At 41.8% G+C, this 17,080-nt stretch overlaps 1 protein-coding gene across 2 annotated transcripts; it reads left to right on the top strand.

The window, feature by feature from the left end:
• The first annotated feature begins 4,618 nt into the window (after nucleotides 1-4,618).
• Nucleotides 4,619-16,948, top strand: CCZ1 (CCZ1 homolog, vacuolar protein trafficking and biogenesis associated). Of its 2 annotated transcripts, none has more exons than XM_082291889.1 (15): nucleotides 4,619-4,824; nucleotides 6,442-6,539; nucleotides 6,658-6,751; nucleotides 6,849-6,923; nucleotides 7,935-7,982; nucleotides 8,253-8,336; nucleotides 10,311-10,486; nucleotides 10,714-10,795; nucleotides 10,953-11,014; nucleotides 11,505-11,616; nucleotides 12,204-12,237; nucleotides 12,593-12,710; nucleotides 14,211-14,369; nucleotides 15,404-15,531; nucleotides 16,625-16,948. In XM_082291889.1, the coding sequence occupies exons 1-15, from the start codon at nucleotides 4,723-4,725 to the stop codon at nucleotides 16,678-16,680; spliced, it is 1,428 nt and encodes a 475-aa protein (XP_082148015.1). In that variant the 5' UTR covers nucleotides 4,619-4,722; the 3' UTR covers nucleotides 16,681-16,948. The 2 variants fall into 2 exon arrangements, with proteins under 2 accessions (XP_082148015.1, XP_082148014.1); XM_082291888.1 differs by having other exon boundaries at nucleotides 4,619-4,901.
• Nucleotides 16,949-17,080: the final 132 nt, after the last annotated feature.

Raw genomic sequence — 17,080 nt, 5'->3', positions numbered from 1 at the left:
AACATTAAATCATACTTTTCAATACTCTTGTGAAACATGTGATAGTCATAACTCAAACTGGATTTATTCACTGACAAAGATACTTGTCTGCTCCCTAGCATAAACCAACACATCATTGGTAAAGCTCCTAGAGACGTGGCATGTAGAATTCCCAGTGCTTCAGGCAGACCCCTGTAATTGAGAAAGCTCCTGGGCAGGGTTTTATTGACTGATAAGGAAGGAACAACTAAATATACTGACCATATTTAACCCCCATTTAACACATGGATATGGGTGCTCACTATAAGTACATATTTAATTAATAGGGTGGAAATAATAATTAATCTACTGCATTCACCACAATTTGACATGAAAGACAGCAGTCAGAAATCACCCATCACTGGCAGTCCTGCTTACACATTGCAATAGAAGTTGCAAGTGGTTATCAGAATTGCCACTTGTACATTGCATAGTGCAATTATTCACTAGACACAACTACTAAAAAGATACATTATAGAAAACACCAGAATACTTATGATTCCCTTAAAATACAGGTCTCAGAAGTGCTATTCCATGTTCAGGTCATGTACCCCCTAATACCTTGTGCCAGTCTACCCTGTCTGTGAACAGTTAAAATTAAAATATAAAAAAACCCTGTAGCCTTATTCAAACTCTAAGCAGAAAAATTCCATGCCTTAAATATGTCAAACTGTGGCATCATTCTTAATGTAATTTTCATTTCTTGCAGTGCTCAGAATGGAAATAATTAACATATTAATATAATCCATCTTCAGAGCTGAAATTCTTTTAACTGCCTAGCTCCTTCCTCATCTTCTCTTACCAGCTTTTCTTCAGACCCAGGCTAGCAACATTAAACAAAAAACCCATTTCAGTACTTCAAGTTCTGCATGAAAGCAGTTTTTCAGTTGCTACTCAGTAACTTTGTATTCTTAATCATAACCCAAGCTAGTGTAAAGTTACTGCCTTCCTTTATGAAATCTCTGGTCCTGCAAAGCAAATGCATCCATTATTAAACCATTACTCACCACGACACTCACAGTGCTGCTCACATTCCCTGACATCACACACAACAGAAGAAGTCTGGGGGATGTGAAGGCTGTCTTAGCAGGAGCCCAGCTCCAGCTGCACTGTTGTGTTTTCCCACACAGCTCCACAGGCCTCTTGCAGTGTTAACAAAGCGTGCAGACCAGGGATACACAGCCATTGTGCTTTTTGCTGGATCACAGCATTGTTTTGTAATTTATTTGCTAAACTAATCCCAAACTGCTGAGTCTACACATTTGTTAACACATTTAGACCACATTCTGTCAATGGAACAGCTATTTGAGCTGTCAGCTGTATTTATTTAAAGCTGTCAGCTCTAACACCCAGAGTGAGTTATGGTATACCTTTTTGTGAAGTCTGCTACTGCACAGCTGACAGAAGTGCTCAAAATAGTATCCAGAAATAGGCTCAACAAACCAAAACATATGTCTACACAATACTATATCTTACTTCTATGTATTTTTAAACATAAATTGGAAAGCACTCATAAAGTTGTTAATTGTTTGTCCCTTGATGCAGGGGTTGTCCTGCAAATTCCCAATGTACTTATGCAGCAGTTTAATTTTACATAATCATGGGCTGGGAATCACATTTCAAACTCGGGGTGATCTGATGCCACTTTGCAAATGTCAAGGTGTGGTGTTACTGCACATACAATTAAGAAGATGGGATGAAATTGGAACCACAATCGAAGTTTCTTCATGCCCTGTTAATGTGTACATTAGAAATGTAATAATTTAATTGAATCTGTTATCACTTGCTCGTTGTAGATTCTCGCAAATACTTCCACCAAAAGCAATGTTGATGAGGTTGCATTGAGCAGAATTATATGTTAGCAATCACTACACATACATTAATTTCCTTCCTAGGGAAAGTTGGACACAGAAACCCCTTCCTCAGCAATCCCCATTTACAGTGAGTACCCAGTGCCCAACTCTATGTACCTCCACAATATATCCCTTGCACCAGTGTTTGTATTGCAGCAGTAAACAGGCACTCTAGTCACAGCCCAGGATCTCCATCTTACTAAGTCCTGAACAAACACACATCTAAACATTTCAACCAACACAAACAAAAATCTACAGTCCCTGCTGTTTTATGACTTCTTTGGTAAGAAATTATTTAACTTGACTATCAATACTATCAATTTTAAGAATTCCCCTGTTTTGCTTTAAGTGAGTAGTATAAGCAAATGAACTTCCCCTCTGGCCTGATCACCACCTCACCCCTGCCTGCAGTGGAGCACAAGCAAAGAGTGGAACTGGGCTCCTTTTGTTTGATGTATTCAGTCCTGACTGGATCTTCCCAGAAATTGTCTCAAGTGTGCTGCAGCCTTCACATGGACAGATCACAGTGAAAGGCCTGTTCTGCACACACTGTTGATTTTTAACTCAGAGCTGTAGGGTAGCAAACAAGAATTACTGTATGTGGATACCTCACCTTGACACATTTGGCCTGATCCTTCCTCAGACCCTGCTCAGGGAAAGGTTGCGGAGCTCAGCACAGCAGGGCCTTCCCTCGTCCTGCTTTGCTGGCAAGGGGAAGGAGTCACCTTCTGCTGTGACCTCTCTGAAAACACCATGAAATGATAAAGAAGAGTCTCTCTGCAGCTTTGGAAACATTTCCTACAGCTGTCCGAGAACTGGCTGGCACTGTCTGGAAATGCTCTGTCTGTGGTGTGGCTCAGCCTGTTGTGTCACTCCTGCCTGTCCAGGCCACACAGGAGGAGCTGCTCACTCTTGAGAGGTTTGGGTTAAACGCCACCTGTGCGGGCAGGAAAGGTGACACCCAAGGTAGTGGTGATCTCTGCACCCATGGAAAGGAGCCTGCACACATCCACAAGAACTCACATATCCAAACTCAGTGCTGAGCCAGCCCGGAGGACCTCAGCATGGCCAGGGGAGGTGAGCCAGAACTTCTATTTCACGCCTCCTCTCCCTCACAAGGCACCAGCCTCCTCCAGGCCAGGCACTGGGAGGGTTTGCAGCCACGGCACAAGGCAGTAGGGATGGGATGGAGATGACTCCAGCAGGATTTGCAGCCATGGCACAAGGCAGGAGGGATGGGATGGAGATGACTCCAGCAGGATTTGCAGCCACGGCACAAGGCAGTAGGGATGGGATGGAGATGACTCCAGCAGGATTTGCAGCCATGGCACAAGGCAGGAGGGATGGGATGGAGATGACTCCAGCAGGATTTGCAGCCACAGCACAAGGCAGTAGGGATGGGATGGAGATGACTCCAGCAGGATTTGCAGCCATGGCACAAGGCAGGAGGGATGGGATGGAGATGACTCCAGCAGGATTTGCAGCCATGGCACAAGGCAGGAGGGATGGGATGGAGCTGACTCCAGCAGCCCAGGGGGAAACAGCGGTCATCCCTCTCTGGCTTACACCACTCAGTTTTTGAGTACACACATTAAATATTAAATTGCTGCAGTCTTACAGCATCTCTATTCCACACAGTGCTGCTACAGCACTGGATTGGATTCCCAAGGAATACACCAGCTGCTGAGGCTGAGGACTATCTGGAATGATGCTACTGGCAATGAAAGTAAATATAAACTCAGTGTGATGATAAGAACTGAAATAATAACAAAAGGGAAAAAAAAATTGAAAAACTCAAGAAATACTGGTTTTTTTCATATTTAATTTGGCACAACTTTAACAGAGTTTGCCAGTACATTCTTCTAAATTACTTGGTGGGGTGAGATATTCAATGATATCTTTTATACCTTACCCAAGTGTTTATTTAAGCAATTACGTAACCTTAGTTTATTCAGATGCCTAAACTTCACACCCCTATGGAGAAGACAAGTGATACATCTCTTACCGTGTAGCCATTTTTACTTCTAGTTTAGCTCACACTGAATTTTATTAAAATGCGAATTGAAAAGTAATAGAAAAGCTTATTTTATTAGTTTAATGCCACTATCTTAAATGTGCCAGGCAGAAAATGGAAAAATAATCAGAATAGACATAATATATCTATGTATGGTGAAAGGATTACCTGCACTAAGTGATGCTGCATGCCAATTCCTTCAACATACTCAAACTTCATCTCATCTTTCAAATCTCGGATTCTACCTCCAAAATAACGCGTTTCTACTTTTTCCAGCTGACAGGCAGCTCTGAACGATCCAGAGGGGAGAGAAACGCTCGTACTTTTGCGCTTCGAACAGGGGTCCAATGGCCCGAGCACCGCGCCACACCCCGGCCCACCGCCCGGAGCTCCCCGCCTGCGAGGGACTGCCGGGTGCGGCTGGCGGCCACGGCCTCTGGCTGGGGGAACACCGGGCAAGGCCACTCATTGAGGGGACGCCGGGCACGGCCCCTGGCTGAGGGAACGCCGGGCACGGCCCCTGGCTGAGGGAACGCCGGGCACGGCCTCTGGCTCAGGGAACGCCGGGCCAGGCCTCTGGCTGAGGGAACGCCGGGCACGGCCTCTGGCTGAGGGGGCGCCCGGCAAGGCTCCCCCGCCCGCCGTTCCCGCGCCCGTCGTTGGGGGCGCTGCGAGGCGCCTGGGCCGGGAGCGCTTCCCGGCCGCTGCTGCGCTTCCGGGGCGCGGAGGCGGAACCGCGGCCGGGCCGGGGCCGCTGGAAGCGCGGCGGGGCCGGTGCCGCGGCGGCCTCGGGCCGATCCCCGATGGTGTCTGGCGGCTGCCGGCCCCAGGCTCAGGATGGCGGCGGCGGCGGGGGCGGCCGGCCAGGAAAAGCAGCTCGCTCCGACCCTCCTCAGTTTCTTCATCTACAACCCCAAGCTGGGGCCCAAAGAGGGAGAGGTACCGGGAGGATGTCGCGCCCGGGGATGCGGGGAAGGCGCGGCGGTCCCTCCGTGCCCGAGGCCGGGCTGCAGCGGGTGCGGGCTCGGCGCTGTCCCTGCGGAGCGGCCCCGGACAAAGGCGGTCGCAGCTGCGGCTTCTCCCGGCCCGCGGCTGCCGCACCCGGCATTCGGGTACCCGCGGGGCCGGGGACGCCTGCCCTCCCTACTGGGGTCTGTCACTGCTGCAGACCGAACAGAAACCGTAACCGGAGGTGTTGTCAGCAGCAGGGCGTATGTTGTAGATGAGGAGCTGGACAGTCAGCAACTGTTTTACTGATGCTTTAACTTTCTCTAAAAATAACTTTCTCGACGTAGATACAATATAGTAGAAAGGTTACTGTTTAGCTTAGTTACATTCTGCTAGTGTTTATTCGCCATTGTGTCTCTTAGTAAGGGAAGTTAAGAAGCTCTAGTCACTAGCTTTAGGTAACAGCATATTGCGTGGTTCATGTGATAATCTTGGGCTTCAGTAGTTTTTGAACAGAGCAGTGTACTTACCTGCTTGGCAATGACAGGATGAGGAGGCTGAGCGTGTCCTCAGCACGCTCCTGGGTGACTCCAGAGCGGGGGCAGCTGTTGTTCCTCCGGAGGATGAGGTCCTGTTCGAAGGGACCCTCAGCGAGCTGAGGCCGACTGGGCCGGCAGAAACCTCGTGGAGCTCAGCGAAGTCCCGTGTGTGGGGTGGATTAATCTGGCTCAGCGTGGCAGGTCAGGGAGGACTGGCTGGGAGCAGGTCTGCAAAACAGGACCAGGGAGTCTGTGAACAACAACAGGTCGTACGTGAATCAGCAGCGAGCGCTCGTGGCTGTGGGAGAGAGGGTGGCTCAGCAGGTCCAGCCAAGCCTCCCCTCTGTCCAGCACATGGGAGGTTGCTGGTGGGTGCTGTGCTCCTCCAGGGATTCCCAGAGTAGGAAAAATACTGGCAAACTGAAATATGAAGGGTGGAGAGCCCCTAAGTCAGTCAGGGGGTGCAGTCTGTGGCGTACCAGAGGAGCCTTTGATAACCTGTATTTGTGCAGCCTGGAGGAGAGACAATGTGGAAAGGGGGCAGAGGGCAGTCTCACCTGCCTAAAGGATGGCGGCACATGATGAAGTTGGGTTCTTGAAGTGAAGAATGAGGATGGATGAAGGGAAATTCTGATGAGATAGAAAAAAAAAATTCTTCACAGTGAAGAGATCTAACACCAGAGCAGGGCTGGAAAGTTGGGGAATTTCCATCTCTGGAGGTATTGAACACATGACTGGACAAGGCCTGGAGCAATCTGAGCTGCCTTTGAAGCTTGCCATGCTTTGAGCTGGCTTTGAAGCTCGCCTTGCTTTGAACAGGCTGAGAAATGACTAGGGCCCGTGATTTCAATAGCCTTCAATTTATGAAGTACTTTGACATATCATGGGATGATTGACTGCTTAAGTGTGCTTAATATGCCTTTTATCTGTTATTACAGAAGCCTATTTTAGTACAAAATAAAATTCTGCCTACGTAATTAAGGGATTAAAAAACAAGCAAACCATGAACTCAATATTCTTTGATTCTGTTAAAAATGCATTTGCTTGGATTCTTTTTTTTGAATTTTAGGAAGAAAAGAAGATTCTCTTCTATCACCCAAATGAAGTAGAAAAGAATGAAAAAATTAGAAATGTGGGGCTATGTGAAGCTATAGTGCAGTTCACGAGGTAGGAAGTCTGATTGCATGGCTCACTGTTTTGGTACAAGCACTGTATTTTCAGTATCTCAGTTGTATGTCTTCTCATTGTGAGTGTGTATATATCTACATATATATTTTCTTTCCAGGACCTTTAGCCCAACAAAACCTGCAAAATCTCTACATACACAGAAGAATAGACAGTTTTTCCATGAACCTGAAGAAAACTTCTGGATGGTCATGGTACTTATGCATGTGATATGCATATTCCTAAAACACCATCCTGCAATGTTCTCAATGCATTCTGCATTGTCTAATACCAGCCTGTTCCACTTCCTAGGTTGTACGGAATCCTATAATAGAAAAACACAAAGATGGAAAGCCAGTGTATGAATATCAGGAAGAAGAATTGCTGGTAATAATGAACTTTCCTTTTTTTTTAATGAGTTGTGTTGTATTTTAAGAGTACTTCTAGAAATATCTTAGTTTGGTTCTTCTTGAACTGCTGTCAGATTAATTTTATATATATCTATATCTATCTCCATAAATGGAAAAAGGGCAAAGTAATTTTCAGTAAAGTTTAAAAAAGAGCACAAGAAAGAGAATTATCCAGAGAACAGTTCAAGATCATTCCATAAACACTGGTGAAATATACAGCTGTGAGACTTTTAGCTTGGAGTGGCTGAATATTTCTGAGGATGTTCGTTTAATAAAGTTCTTAATGTATTTTTATTAGGTGCAAGTATACATGTTACTACTTTCTTGAGACTGCTAGTAATATTTACTAATAATCTGGAAAACCAAAAAAGCTCATAACTATGATGGGATTTCTTGTCCAAGCTGCAGTATCATTAGGTCTGTTCAATTGTATACCAGAAGGGTATTTGGCAGGGTGGGATAATAATTAAAAAGTTGGTTGGTTATCCTGCCCCTTTTCATTACAGTGTGCATTACTTTTGTTCCTCTCTGTGTCCTAAGAAAAGGATTGGTGTCACAGGGACTCTATTTTGCCAGATAAAATAGTCTTTTTTCGTCTGGGTTAAAATCTCAGCCCCATAAAATCAGCTGTAGTGTCCCATGTTCTTCAGCCTTTGATTTGGATGAAGAGAGAGCTGCCAGAAAGAGGTTCATTGTCACTGACCACTGGCCTCGGGGAAGAGGACTGTTTGTAACTGGAATCCTTGGCATGAGTTCTTAAAGTGGTTTTGGTACTAAATGTGAGGGGGGAAGGGACTCCCTTTGTTGAAATCATACTTTATAAGTAAGAGACATTTCTAGATGCTGACTGAAAATGCCATTTAAATTTTCAAAGATTGATTTATCCAATCTGTGTCTTAGCTGACTCTTTGAAAATATGTTATGTGTAGCTCAGCCAAAATACTTGTAATTCACAGCTCCTACTGATATGCTGCTCTCTTTCCTGCAGGACAAGGTTTATAGTTCAGTCCTCCAGCAGTGCTACAGCATGTACAAGGTAGGATTAACACGGGAGGCTCAAGGCCTTTTACAAAACAAGAGCATGAGATACTTCAATGTCACATAAGTATTCTGCCTCTGCTGCCATATGTACCTGGACTCTGCAAATCTAAATGTTTTTTCACTAAAGAAGGGATACATTTGGATTGATGTGGAGTATGTTGAGGAATGGGAGCTGTGTTGTAATCTATATTCATAGCCAAGTTATAAGAAATTACTGTAAATGATTACCCAACTCACTGATTTTTTTTTTTCTTTAAACTGTTAGCTTTTCAATGGTACATTCCTGAAAGCCATGGAAGATGGGGGTGTGAAAGTTCTAAAGGAGAGACTAGAGAAGTTCTTCCATCGGGTAAGACCTTATTTTTCAGGCACATACAGTGTGATTCTGCACTGGAAATAAAATGCAAAAAAAAAGTGGCAGCAGTGTGACTATAACACACAGGCAGTGGAAAAGATGTAGAGTCAACACAAAGTGTGTGATTACTCATTTTGTCAAATACTTTCTGCTTTTTCTGACGGAGAAGGTTCTTTAAGTGGAGTTGAACCACAAGCATGGTTATGGCTTGATGGAACAACTTAACTGTTGGATCTTTTTTCTGATGGAATTGTGTTCTTTCTTTCAAACTTCTGCTTTAATGTTTGAATTGGTTACTGTGATAACAGTTTGTGCAGATCTGTTTGAGTGACTGTTGAAGAATCATTGAGGTTAGAAGGAATTTGGGGAGGTCATCCAGTTCAGCCTCCTACTCAAAGCAGGGTAACACTGAAGTTAAACTCTCCTGCCCAGAGCTTTGGGTGTTGAGACTTGAAAACATCCATGGGTGGAGATTCTGCAAGCTGCATGCACAGGCTTAAAGTCCTGTAGTGCTGTGAAATAGAGAATAGTTGAAATTTTTAACTTCTCCCCCTCCTCCTCCACCCCCCAAGTGGAATTAGTAGCCAGTCCTGAGAAGGCTTCAGGAAATACTGCATACATCATAACTGGTGTTCAGAATGTCATTTCAAAGCTGATATTTTAGTGAAAGGATGTAAAGAAAAACCTATTTTTCACATAAAGTAACTGATTGAATAGTCACATCTGGCAGAATTTTGAGTTCCTGCATGAAAAGTTTCATCACACTTTAAAAGTGCCTGCCTGCCCCCATTTTTCTTGTTTGCATGGAAGGAAACAGGACTGCTGTCAGCAGTTTGTGCTTTAGTGGTAGAGATGTGAGTATCTGATAACGATGGAGCATAGACACTGCAAAAAGGTGTTTAAAATTTTGTTCTTTTAACAGATTTTTAGAATAGCACAGTGTTGTGACAGTGTAAACTAAAGCACAGGCTTTGCTTGTGGATTTGGGGAGGGTCTTGCTTGTTTCTTTTTAAGACTTGTGGCAGACTCCAGAACAAACACCACTGGCACAAGGAGTACCGTGATGAGCTGGTGTGTGCTTCTGTCCAGACTAAATTAAAAATAGACCTTGGCAAAAAAGGAAGTAAATAGATTTTTTTCGCTAAAACAGAGAGACATAAGCTGTGGCAGAGATCTGTCACCCTGTTGGTCTGTACTACTTGTGGGCATTTGGTAATGTGAAGTGACTGTAGAGGGAGCCATTGGATAAAGCATCTTTCAACAGACCACTTGACAGTGCATTTGAAATCTCTTGGTAAAGGTTACAGTCTATCAAGAAAGTGAATAATAGAAATTATTTATTCCATTGCACATTGAAAGCTAATTATCTGTTCCTATTTCTACAGCTGAATCTGAAACTAAATATTAGTAAGATAGGCTTTGCTTTCTTATAGTCTCAAAAGATCTTGAACTTTCCTTAAAAGCTGTTGTCATAATGATTAAATAAAAGCAAAGTGACACTTGGAATCACATTCATGCACTCATACATGGAATCACAGAATAGTTTGGGTTGAAAGGTACCCTTAAAGGTCATCTAGGCCAACCCCCTGCTATGAGCAGAGGCATCTTCAGCTAGATCAGATTACTCAGAGCTTTGTCCAACCTGGCTGTGAATGTTTCCAGGGATGGGGCATTCACCACCTTTCTGGGAAAGCTGTGCCAGTGTGTGACCACCCTCATTGTAAAAAGCTTCTTTCTTATATCTAATCTAAACTGAGCCTCCTTCAGTCTGAAACTCTTGTCCTGTCACTACAAACCTTTGTAAAAAGTCTGTCCCCACCTGAAGGAGTGTGTCAGGCAAGCAGCGCTGGAAGGATTTTTTTTCTTTGATTGTTAGTCCAGATTATTGGGGATTAGACTCAAATTTGTCATTTAAATCTACACCTTGGCAGTTTTCTGAATTCTAAAAGCCAACTGTCATTCTCTCAGTACTTGCAGACACTGCACTTACAGTCTTGTGATCTGCTGGATGTGTTCTGTGGAATCAGCTTCTTTCCACTGGATAAAATGACTTACTTGAAAATTCAGTCATTTATTAATAGGATGGAAGAAAGCCTGAACATAGTCAAGTACACTGCATTTCTCTACAATGACCAGCTTATCTGGTAGGTACTTCAGTAAATCTTTTGTGTGTCTTCAATTTCTAATCCTATGAGTAAGTGTCACTATAGAGAAGCTTTTAAATTAGTGACAGAGTTGGATGAAAATGAGAAAATATGAGTCAGGCTACCATTCAGTAAGAAAGGCATTGGTCTGAGCTAGTTAGAGGAAAATGTGTGGTCCGAACTGCAGCACAGACATAATTTGCTTCTTTTTCCCCACAATGTTCTAGGAGTGGACTGGAGCAAGATGACATGAGAATTTTGTACAAATATCTCACGACATCTCTGTTTCCAAGGCACATGGAGCCTGAGGTAGTTGGGCTGGGAGTTTCTGGCGGGGAAGGTGGTTGGGTGGTTTTGGTTTTTTCTTCCTGTTTACCTGGTAATAAAGGCTAAAATACCAAAGAGGAATCTCTCTCTTCTCTCTGCCTCTAAGCTGGTTTTTCCTGTGTGTTCTTTTTCCCCTCAGTTAGCGGGAAGAGATTCTCCCATACGTGCTGAAATGCCAGGAAATCTACAACACTACGGAAGGTAGGTCCTGTTTTACTGTCACTGCTTCTTCCCCCCAGGGCAAACCATTTGGGAGGAGTGTGTGTATTTTGAGTACATATTCCACACACAGTTCATTCCAGAGGGTTGCACAGTAGTTGGTGCAGTGTAAAACTTGACCTCTGCAAAAAAGAGAAAATGCTTCATTAACATTCCTGCATATTTATTTTTCTTCCCATTGTTCTTAATGCATTGTATGATAAATTTGGGAATTGTTCTAATAATTTCTTTTTGGTCAAGCACTCCAGACAAAGGTGTAGATTTGATCTAGGATTTATCTGTTTGATATTCCTCTGTAGTCAGCATGTCAATGAGGAATTCTGTACTTAAACAAGCAAACAACATTATTTTGAGTAATTGTGGGTTTGGACGTCCTTAATCATGAGAATTGCAGGTTTGGAGAACATCTGTTAAATTCAAGAAACTGAAATACAATAATTCATCACCTCTCACCTGTTGAATTATTTTCTAGGTTTCTTACTGGACCTTTAAATCTCAATGATCCAGAGACAAAATGCCGTTTCCCCAAAATATTTGTTAACACTGATGACACTTACGAAGAGCTTCACTTAATTGTTTATAAGGTAGTACAGTTTCCTCTGCAATTACTCCACAGAATTAGGAATCTCTCTGCAATGAAGGTGACAATGATGTGAAGTACTTAGGAACTGTATAGACAGGTGCACGAATAAGGCCAGGTTAAAGCAAAGAGACCGAAAACTGGCATTTCTAGGAACAAGCTTTAAACCCTGAATTCTCTTTTCACCTCTCCTGTACCCTGTCCAAAGCAAACAATTGTTTTATTAAAACAAAATACCAGCCTTCAGTTGCTGTAAGTGATTTCATGCCTGGTTTTAGATAGGATTAATCAATAAAACAAACAAAAAATTTTTTTACATTAAATGGGAGTCTCTTGCAGACATCTTTCTGTAAGTGCATTTTTGCAAGTTGTATATTTCCCCTAAAACTGTTAACTGGGCTGAATTTTAAAATCATAGCTAACCTTTGTTGTACAAGACTGCAAAAAGATTATCCTGTTGAAATGTTACCTTTAAAAAAGATTTTTAAATTTCTTCTCACCTGTGTGTGACCTCACTGAAGTATTGTCATTTATTTGAGTTAGCTGAAGTAATCTGCTGTAAATGTTTTTTTTGCTTTTGTTTTGTTCCAGGCCATGAGTGCAGCTGTCTGCTTTATGATTGATGGTAAGTACCTATTAGCATCAATTATTTGCCAAGATTTTATATGCAAAATACTTTGACATGCAGCTTGTTTTACTCTTGAAAAATACTCATATTAATTTGTTACTTGAGTCTCTTTTTCATGAGTGCTTTTATCAGTCTTTCATCTTTGTTCCAGTGGTATAAGTAACTCATTTTACACAATAAAATTTCTAAACACTGCTTCACGTAGCCACATTTAAAATCACCCCTGAGGTTTTAATTATGGGAGAAATTTGTTCTTGGACTCTCACTGATGTTTAAAGAAAACAACTACAGAAACTGTACCTTCAGCTGTGGGAAGAGAATCTCACCTCTCCCTTTTCTCTGCCTGACGCAGCTTCAATTCCACCCACGCTGGAGTTTTGCAGAAAACTGGACAGCATTGTTGGGCCTCAGCTCACAGTGTTGGCATCAGACATATGTGAACAATACAACATCAACAAGAGAATATCAGGGTTTGTACTACACTTCTTTGCCTGTTGCATTCCCTCATTAGTTGGTGAAAAGTTAGGTTTAATGAACTGCTTAAATAATGGTAACATGAGCCCAAATTTTGAAAGCATTAATGGTATACTTAAAACAATGCTTGTCTACTTTTCTGTATCTTTAAGAGTTTATGAAGTGCATATTGTTGCATATTTGGGTCTCTCTGAAGTAACAATAGATGTTACTAATTTAGGAACAAATGTTTATTGTCTGGCTGAAATGGGAATTTTAGTGAGTAAATTTAGTTTTAGGAATTTTAGTTTGGTTACAGTGGAAGCTTTACAGCTGAGGACTTTTCCAGAGTTACTGCTTCTTGAAATGTTGCCATGTATAGTTGGTGAGGAAAAAAAGGTCTTTTGTTTTCTATTTTGCAGGACTAAGGTAATTACTTGAGTGACAAAAAACCAGTCAAAAGAAAAAGGATTTTAATGCTTCATACTTCACTTAGAACTACAGCTGTCTTGCAGTAAAATTGCATCTATTTTTTGATAGATTTATTAGCTGGGGAAGCAAGAACAGCACCACATATGGCAACATTAGAGGAATTCAACCAAAGATGGGTGTGTGAGTGAACTTAGTGGTACCATCCCAAATCAGCAAAATCGCACAGGATAGAATAGGATGTGCTTGAAATTGTGCCAATCTACTAAATCATTAAACTTGGGGTTTTTAAATGTCATCTGGGACTGGCTTTGGCAGCTTTAACTCTTTAAAAGTTTAATGCCATGGTGTCCTGAAAACATGATACAGTTCCTTGACACTAATGCATGTGGGTGACAGAGAGCAGGGGTATCTGGTTGTTTGTTAAGGTGAGTGGTGTCATCACAGTATCTCCTGGTTCTAAATAATGCATTGCCTCAAGTACCAATTCTGCAGCCAGTTTTTTGGTCAGTCTGAATTTGTTGTGACTTCTACAAAAAATTACAGCTCTAGGTTTTTATATTAACTTCATAAAAGAGGAAATGGAGGAAGACCGCCAAGGCAGGAGTTTGAAAATAGTCTCTTGCTTGGCCCACACAAATGATGGTTGTAACAAATAACAAATACATGAATAGAAGATGACTTATTGCTCAAAGAGCCAGGATCCATTCAAAGCAGCTTGGACTGGTGTAGAGGAGAGCAGCAGGAACAAAATGGGGCCAGAGAAAAAACCAGTTCATTAGAAAAATGCAAATGAATTACTACTGTGAAGTGGAACAAGGCCTTCAGACTCCCCTGTGAGTATTTACTGGCAGCCTGAGTGGCAGAAAGGGAAACACTGGCTGGTTCTGCAGGCTTGGTTGTCTTTTGGTTTTTTTTAAAGTGTGTTAAAATGAAGTTCGATCCTACAAGTCCCTTCAGTGTGAACATAACTCCAGGCCAAGTTAGCTTTGCATTGGCTCACTACCCAATCTCTGGGAGGCCTGTGCTTATAGAACATGTTGGTATTCACAAAACACAATTTTTTTTTTCTTTTTAAATCTTCCTAGGGCTGAGAAGGAACCTCAATTTAAGTTCATCTATTTCAATCACATGAACTTGGCAGAGAAAAGTACCATTCACATGAGGAAAACACCCAGCGTATCACTTGCATCTGTTCACCCTGACCTCATGAAGATTCTTGGTGACATCAACAGTGACTTCTCCAGGTAATGCTTAACTATTAAGTAGTCTGTAACTCCTACTGTCAAGCAAATTTAGTTGTTTTTCAAAGGAGTGGAGCTTTCCAGTCTTTGTTGATGGCTGGCTGTTCATGTTTGGTATTTTGTGTTGGTCTAGAAATAGTCCATCTTAAAAAAAACCTTCTACTGTCCTTTTAAAAAAATAACTTAAAAGAGGGCCAGGACCTCTATCCAAGAAAATACTTCATCTATTGGAGGCTTCAGAGTAGTCCTAACAAATGGGATGGGAAGCACCAGAGTCTGTCTAATCTGGGAAAGCAGTATAAAGGACAGGGACACCTGCTTCTGCCTGTGTCATACCTGCCCCGACACAGCTGGTGGCCTCTAGGGGTGAGACAATGGATGAAATGCAAACCTTGCAGTTACTGCAGTCCTGCTGATAGAGAAGATAAGTGGCTTCTTGTCAATGGGTATCACGCTGCAAAGTGGGAGAGACCCTCTGTAACTACAAAAGTTAATGAAGATCATGACAATGCTGAATGATTGGGATGCCTGATGCTCTAATTAGCAACAAGCAATTTTCCCACTCTGCTTAAGGACAAGGTTTTAACTTTTCTGTAAATGAAAAAAGCATGTGTCATCATGTTATGGAAGTACTGGGTTAGTGACAGCTTTATAGAATATATGTAGTTGTTGAGCATAGTTTAGGTCCAGGTTTAACAGTTCAGTGAAGGCTTAGGATCACCAACCCATCTCCAGCTTTCCCTATTTGGTCACTGTGTGGCAAATCCTCATTCTGTGAAGTGTGTTCTTGCCAGAATGGAGGAGTTTTCTTCAGAGCACTGGAGTGTTTGGCTAATGAAAAAATTACTGATTTGGGGATGTCCTAAGCAGCCATTTATGAAGCCTTCGTGCTGGACTGAATGTTGGCCAAGTTAGAACTGATGTTTTCTTTGACACTGCACAACATTTCTGACATTGAGCTGTTCCTAATGATTACAGATAAAGTTGTTGAAGATGAACTTGCTGCCACCTTCTTTACTTTTTAAAACTTCTTTCAGAGTTGATGAAGACGAGGAAATTATTGTGAAGGCGATGAGTGATTACTGGGTAGTTGGGAAAAAGTCTGACCAGCGAGAACTGTATGTTATTTTGAATCAAAAAAATGTAAATCTGATTGAAGTTAATGGTAAGGATTGTTTCTTATTACCTTTAAACACAGTTACTCCTAAAATGTGTGTCCCTAGAGAAGTAATAAAACCATCTCATGAGAAATCTAGAGAGGGACTGATCTTTGATAGAGCAGGTGAGTTTGCCTAAGGTTTTGGTCTGCCTACTACCAGCTGTGAAAGGACAGCATAAATATTCAGCAGGCATTCTTAATTATTAATCAGTCATCCTTCCTCCTTCAAATAATAGAGACAGCAGTGTGAGCTTAGTTTAGGAGTAATATAAAAAGTGTATTACAGGTGAGAGATGAATATATTTACATCTGACTTTTTATCTGTCAGATCCAGGCGTAGTTACTTCACATTGTGGCTGTCCTGTCAGTGCTCCTCATCGCTATCTTGTTTCTAATGTGGTTTTGAGAATGATTTACTATGACTGAGAGTGAGAATTACCACTAAGATGCAATAAGCTTTTACATTGCTATTTCTCTAAAAATCTGTTTGAATCTTACTTGCAGGAATTCTAGGGCTCTGTTTTAACAGGAGGCACTGTGCTCGCTTAGACGATGGGAGAGAATTTGGTCCTTTTCCAGGACCAAAGCCTAGCAACCTACATTTTAAAATCGGGAATTAGTTGCATAACTTGGAAATCTTTCTATAACTGTGTTTCAGCATCAAACCTAGCATACAGAAGCAGTAAATGAGTGTTTCTGTGCCTGATAAACTTAGAAAGTGTTGTCTACCAAATAACACAAAGTGAACGTTTTGCAGACTTGATTTACTGTAACAGAATACCCTAATTCCTCCTTTCTCTGTAAAGGGGGTTAGAATATACTTCCTTATGTTAAGCCAAGTCTGCTGCTGTTGCAGTGTCTGGTGAGAGGCCCATCATTTGCACTTAAGCCACAACACAGCTTTCAGGCAGTGGAAGATGTCAGACTTGCCTTTCTCCTACTGAAGACAGCAACATTAAGTGTATTTCTACATTAGAAACTCTTAGGGCTTTTTCTGTTTGAATTTAATTATATTCTCCATGACAATCCCCAGGGTTTTTCTTGAGGAGGTTTCTGTAAAGTACCATACTGATGTATCTTTTTTTCTTTTTTTAAACAGAAGAAGTGAAGAAACTTTGTGCAACACAGTTTAATAATATTTTCTTCTTGGATTGATCTGCAAAGGGCTGATTTATTGAAGATGTCAATGTCAGGCACTTGTTCAACATGAGAAGTTATTAGTCATATTATTGACTGGAATAATGACAATAGTAAAGCAATACTTGCTTTGTAAGAATCAAAATTTCTACTAAAATCTGTAAACTGACCATAAAATTTTTAAATTTTAAAAATGTTTATGTGCAAACTAATTAAAAACCAGTCTGAATTCATCTGTACCATTCCATTCTGATAGGTTATGTGAATATTTTGCTGAAAAATAAAACTAATAATTGTTACACTTTAGGAGCATCTGTGTTCATTGGCATCACGTGACTTCCTGCTAGTTAACCACTTGCCCAAGACCCTGGTGTAAAAGACTTTTCCCTCTGAAACCAGCAATTCTTGTGCATATGGC

This window comes from Coloeus monedula (genome assembly GCF_965178545.1).
Source record: "Coloeus monedula genome assembly, chromosome: 16".
Classification (NCBI taxonomy): Eukaryota; Metazoa; Chordata; class Aves; order Passeriformes; family Corvidae; genus Coloeus; species Coloeus monedula.
This window is presented reverse-complemented; position numbering and strand designations above follow the sequence as displayed.

Bases quoted from the DNA above. Each gene is read 5' to 3' on its own strand.
- CCZ1 (XM_082291888.1), top strand. From the start codon at position 4,689: ATGGTGTCTGGCGGCTGCCGGCCCCAGGCTCAGGATGGCGGCGGCGGC. The intron at 6,924-7,934 runs GTAATAATGAAC...TCTTTCCTGCAG, and splicing joins ATCAGGAAGAAGAATTGCTG to GACAAGGTTTATAGTTCAGT. The intron at 15,532-16,624 runs GTAAGGATTGTT...TTTTTTAAACAG, and splicing joins AAATCTGATTGAAGTTAATG to AAGAAGTGAAGAAACTTTGT.